The 4394-nt window shown below is 54.0% G+C and overlaps 1 protein-coding gene across 1 annotated transcript in view; it reads left to right on the top strand.

Annotated features, from left to right (window-relative positions):
- The window catches only part of MYBPC2 (myosin binding protein C, fast type), a 26074-nt gene that overhangs the window by 9942 nt on the left and 11738 nt on the right, over positions 1 to 4394 (top strand). Inside the window, exons 11-14 of the mRNA XM_010849728.1 lie at positions 276 to 448; positions 2463 to 2628; positions 3834 to 3940; positions 4179 to 4208. Coding sequence (XP_010848030.1) covers positions 276 to 448; positions 2463 to 2628; positions 3834 to 3940; positions 4179 to 4208 — 476 coding nt within the window. The remainder of the gene's footprint in view (positions 1 to 275; positions 449 to 2462; positions 2629 to 3833; positions 3941 to 4178; positions 4209 to 4394) is intronic.

Here is a 4394-nt window from a genome sequence, read left to right on the forward strand (position 1 = left end):
GACCCTGAACTTCCTCTATACTCTGACCTCTACTGTGACCTCATTTTCTGCCTCCTGACCTCCAACGAAGTCCTGTGGCCTGTGACCACTTCTTCCTGTTTTTCTCCTCTGACCTGTGACCCATCTACTCTAGACCTCTGTCAACCTTTCTCTCGCCTCCTTTTCTTGATTTCCCTTCTGACCCCCGATTCTTGCTCAGGACTGTCTGACCCCTGACTCACCTCTGACATCCAGACTCTGGGCCAAACGGATTCCTCACTTCCCCCTCCCCCCAGGCTGAAAGACGGCGTGGAACTGACTCGGGAGGATTCCTTCAAGGCCAGGTACCGCCTCAAGAAGGATGGGAAGCGTCACATCCTCATCTACTCGGAAGTGACCATGGAGGATAAGGGGCACTACCAGGTCATGACCAATGGCGGCCAGTGTGAGGCAGAGCTCATCGTGGAAGGTACGGGGCCTCCCGGGGGATGGGGCAGGGGCCGCACTGCGAGTTCTTCAACACACAGCTCCCAGGTGCCCAAGCCCCAAGTCTTGGCGCTCTCCCTGACTCCTTCTTTGCCTCCTACCCTACATGCGATTCACCAGCAGATCCTGGGGGCTCCACCTTCAAAGGATATTTTGAATCTGACAATTTCCTTCCACTTCCGTTGCCCACACCTGGCCCAGGTCTCCATCCCTTTATGCCTGGACTGGTGCAGTAGTCTCTACATTGTTCGTTCTGTTTGTACACTTGTGCCCCCACCTCCATGCCAGCCAGAGCAATCCTTGTAAAATGTCGGAGGATGGAAACAGGACACATTCTGTGGTCTAGCTCACGGGATAGGACCCATGTCAATTTCTGGTGCAGATGATGCAGATGACTACATTTACAAGAGATGTCACCACCCCCACCCCGACTCCTGTGAGCCTGTAATTCTTTTTTTTTTTTTTTTTAATATTTTTATTTTATTTATCCTGCTGCACTGGGTCTTCATGGTCACATGCGGGATCTTTAGTGGTGGCGTGTGAACTCTAGTTGCAGCATGTGGGATCTAGTTTCCTGACCAGGGATCGAACATGGGGCCCCTGAATTGGAAGCATGGAGTCTTAGCCACTGAGTCACCAGGGGAGTCCCCTGTAATTCTTAAAACCAAAAAACCTTGAGTCATTGATAGGCCAGATAAAAGATGATATATCCATCTGTAGCCATAAAAAGAACTCTGTTGATTTGGAAGGGTTTCCAACATATATTGTTAGGTGAAGAAGCAAATATGCCGCTATTTGTATGGAAGGGAAAGAGGAAGGAAGGGAGAGAGGGAAGGAGGGAGGAAAGAAAAGAAAGAAGGAAAGGAAGGAAGAAAGAAAAGAGGGAAGGGAAGGAAGGAGGAAAGAAACTGTATGCACATCTTTGCTTTTACGGCTGTGAGCTGGCTATAATGTATTTGGAGATTGCATAGAGCCCTGTACAGTTGGCGGTGGGGAGGTGAGCAATCTCCCCCTCTATATTTACATCCTCTTATCATTTTATTTTTTTCATAACTGTATTTATTTATATTTTTTGGGCTGTGCGGGTCTTCACTGCTGCGTGGGCTCTTCTCTACTTGCAGTGCGCGGGCTTCTCACTGTGGTGGCTTCTCCTGTTGCAGAGCACAGGCTCGAGGATGTAAGGGCCTCAATAGTCGTGGCTCCCGGGCTCTAGAGCACAGGCTCAGTAGTCGTGGGGCATGGGCTTGGTTGCTCCACGGCATGCAGGATCCTCCCAGACCAGGGATTGAACCTGTGTCCTCGCATTGGCAGGCAGTCTCCCCACCACTGAGCCACCAGGGAAGCCCCTATCATTTTATTTTTAAGCCATACAAATGCATTGTTTTATTTAAAAAATTAAAACTAAAAAAAAAAAAAAAGTAAGTCAGACCCCAGCCATCTTGGCAACACTTTCCACCTCCCTCAGAGTCAATGCAGAGCCTTGTCTGTGGCCCTCAGGGTCTGACCCTGCCTGCTTCATCTCCCTTGTCTGCCTCCCTCACTCCGCGCCAGCCTGCTGGCTATTTTCCAAGTTGATAAGCCTGCTTTCTTGTGCCTGCTTTCCTGGGGGCCTTCTGCAGCCTCCCTGCCTTCCCCCAGGCCTCGTCTCTCCCTCTTGTTGTTATTGTTCAGTCGCTAAGTCACGTCTGACCTGCAGCATGCCAGGCTTCCCTGTCCTCCAGTATCTCCTGGGGTTTGCTCAAATTCAGGTCCACTGAGTCGATGATGCCATCCAAGCAACCGTCACTCCCTCCAGTTTTTGGTTTATGTGTTTTCCGTTCAGTATCTGTTTCCCCACTAGAACGTGAGCTCGTGAAACCTACAGGTTTTTTTTCTGGGTTGTTTCATGGCTGGGTCCCCGGAGCCGGGGACTGTGCTTGGCCCATAGTGGGTGCTGGCGAATCCCTGCGTGGACAGACTGGACCTTGATGACCCCATCTCCTTCCCTCCCCGTCCAGAGAAACAGCTGGAAGTCCTGCAGGACATTGCGGACCTGACGGTGAAGGCCTCGGAACAGGCCGTGTTCAAATGTGAGGTGTCTGATGAGAAGGTCACGGGCAAGTGGTACAAGAACGGGGTGGAGGTGCGGCCCAGCAAACGGATCACCATCTCCCACACGGGGAGGTACGGAGTGCGCTGTGCACGTGGCCCGCAGACCCTGCGGTTTCAAAGAACAAGGGTTTAGGGAATTCCCTGGTGGTCCAGTGGTTAGGACCCGGTGCTTTCCCTGCAGTGGCTTGGATTCAGTCCCTGGTTGGGGTACTGATATCCCACAGGCTGTGTGGTGCGGCCAAAAGAAAAAGAACAGGAGTTTATTTCATTGTGAGTCTCAGGCATGGCTGGAGGCTGGCTGATCTCGGATAGCCATCATCCTGGACTCGCTCAGGGTCTCAGCTAGGATAGCTGGGCTGCTCCCGTCTGGTCCGTGGCACCTCTCATCCCCCAGGAGGCTGGTCCTGGCATATTCCTGTGGCCGACACAGGTGTCCCACGAGAGAGCAGAAGCGAACAGGGCCTCTGAGTGCCTTGCGCTGTCCCTGTGTCGCTTCTACCATGTCCTATGGGACAAAAGAGGTCACAACCTGCGAGCTCTCCTTGCAGGGGTTACCACTCCAGGGAGGGAAATCTGTGGCCGTGTTTGCAGTCGGCTTTGGCAGGGAAGGGATTTCCCTGGTGATTAATCACTTCCCAGTGATTAAGACTCTGTGCTTTCAATGCAGGAGACACAGGTTCGATCCCTGGTTGGGGAACTAAGATCCCACATGCCATGTGATGCAGCAAAAACATTAAAAGAAAAAAAAAGGGGGGGAACTACTTTGGAGGGGAGGGTGTCTAGCTAGGGAAACGGGACGGGAATTCAAAGCATAGCATGTGGATGCCTGACATCAACACCTGGTAATCTGTAGGGTGCCGGGTGCCGAGTGCCGCCGCGCTGCCCGCGGAACACTGTGTCCCTGTGGGTCTCCCGACAGCAGCTTTGGGCAGAACGTAGCCTTTCTCTGGGTTCTGTGTAAGGACTGCTGCGTGCTGGTGGTGTCAGCAAGGGCGAGAGTCAACGCTAATGCGTTACGGAGTGCTGGGGAGTCTTCTGAATGCTTTACAGCAACCCCCTCGTAGACTGTCAACATTACCCCTGCTTCATAGGTGAAGAATCAGGGGCAGGGAGAGGCTAAGTGACTTGCCCAAGGTCACACAGCTAGTAAGGAGCAGAGTGGGATTGGGTTCCAGTTACTAGCGTTGCGTTGGGCACGTGGATTGTGCCGTGGAGCGTGTTTCTCCGCGGTGGTCCCCAGGACGACCTAGGCTGACCTCTGCCCTGCCCTCTCCTAGGTTCCACAAGCTGGTGATTGATGACGTCCGGCCCGAGGATGAGGGAGACTACACGTTTGTGCCCGATGGCTATGCCCTGTCCCTCTCGGCCAAGCTCAAATTCCTGGGTGCGGGTGCCTCTGGGTTTCCCACCTCCCCTGGGGATCTCAGATGCCCCCCTTCAGGATTGAGTTGCCCTAACTGTACATTGGGGGGTGATAGAGGGTAGGTGGGATGTCGTGGGCCTGAATCCACCCCCACCCCCAGGTCCCAGGGTGACGCCAGGCTCTCCCCTCTGCCTCCAGGGTGTGATGGGGGGATGAGGGGCCCCATAGACCTAACCATCTGGTCTTCTTCATCCTCCAGAAATCAAGGTGGAGTATGTCCCCAAGCAAGGTAAGGACCAGGGGCTGCTATGGTCTTTAAGCAGGAGGAGGAGGGGCTGGGGGCTGGACCCCTGGGTCAGAGGGAGGAGGGGCTGGGGGCTGGACCCCTGGGTCAGAGGGAGGAGGGGCTGGGGGCTGGATCCTGGGTCTGAGGGAGGAGGGGCCGGGGGCTAGACTCCTGGGTCTTCAGGAGGAA

Source organism: Bison bison, unplaced genomic scaffold (assembly GCF_000754665.1).
Source record: "Bison bison bison isolate TAMUID 2011002044 unplaced genomic scaffold, Bison_UMD1.0 scf7180017864285, whole genome shotgun sequence".
Classification (NCBI taxonomy): Eukaryota; Metazoa; Chordata; class Mammalia; order Artiodactyla; family Bovidae; genus Bison; species Bison bison.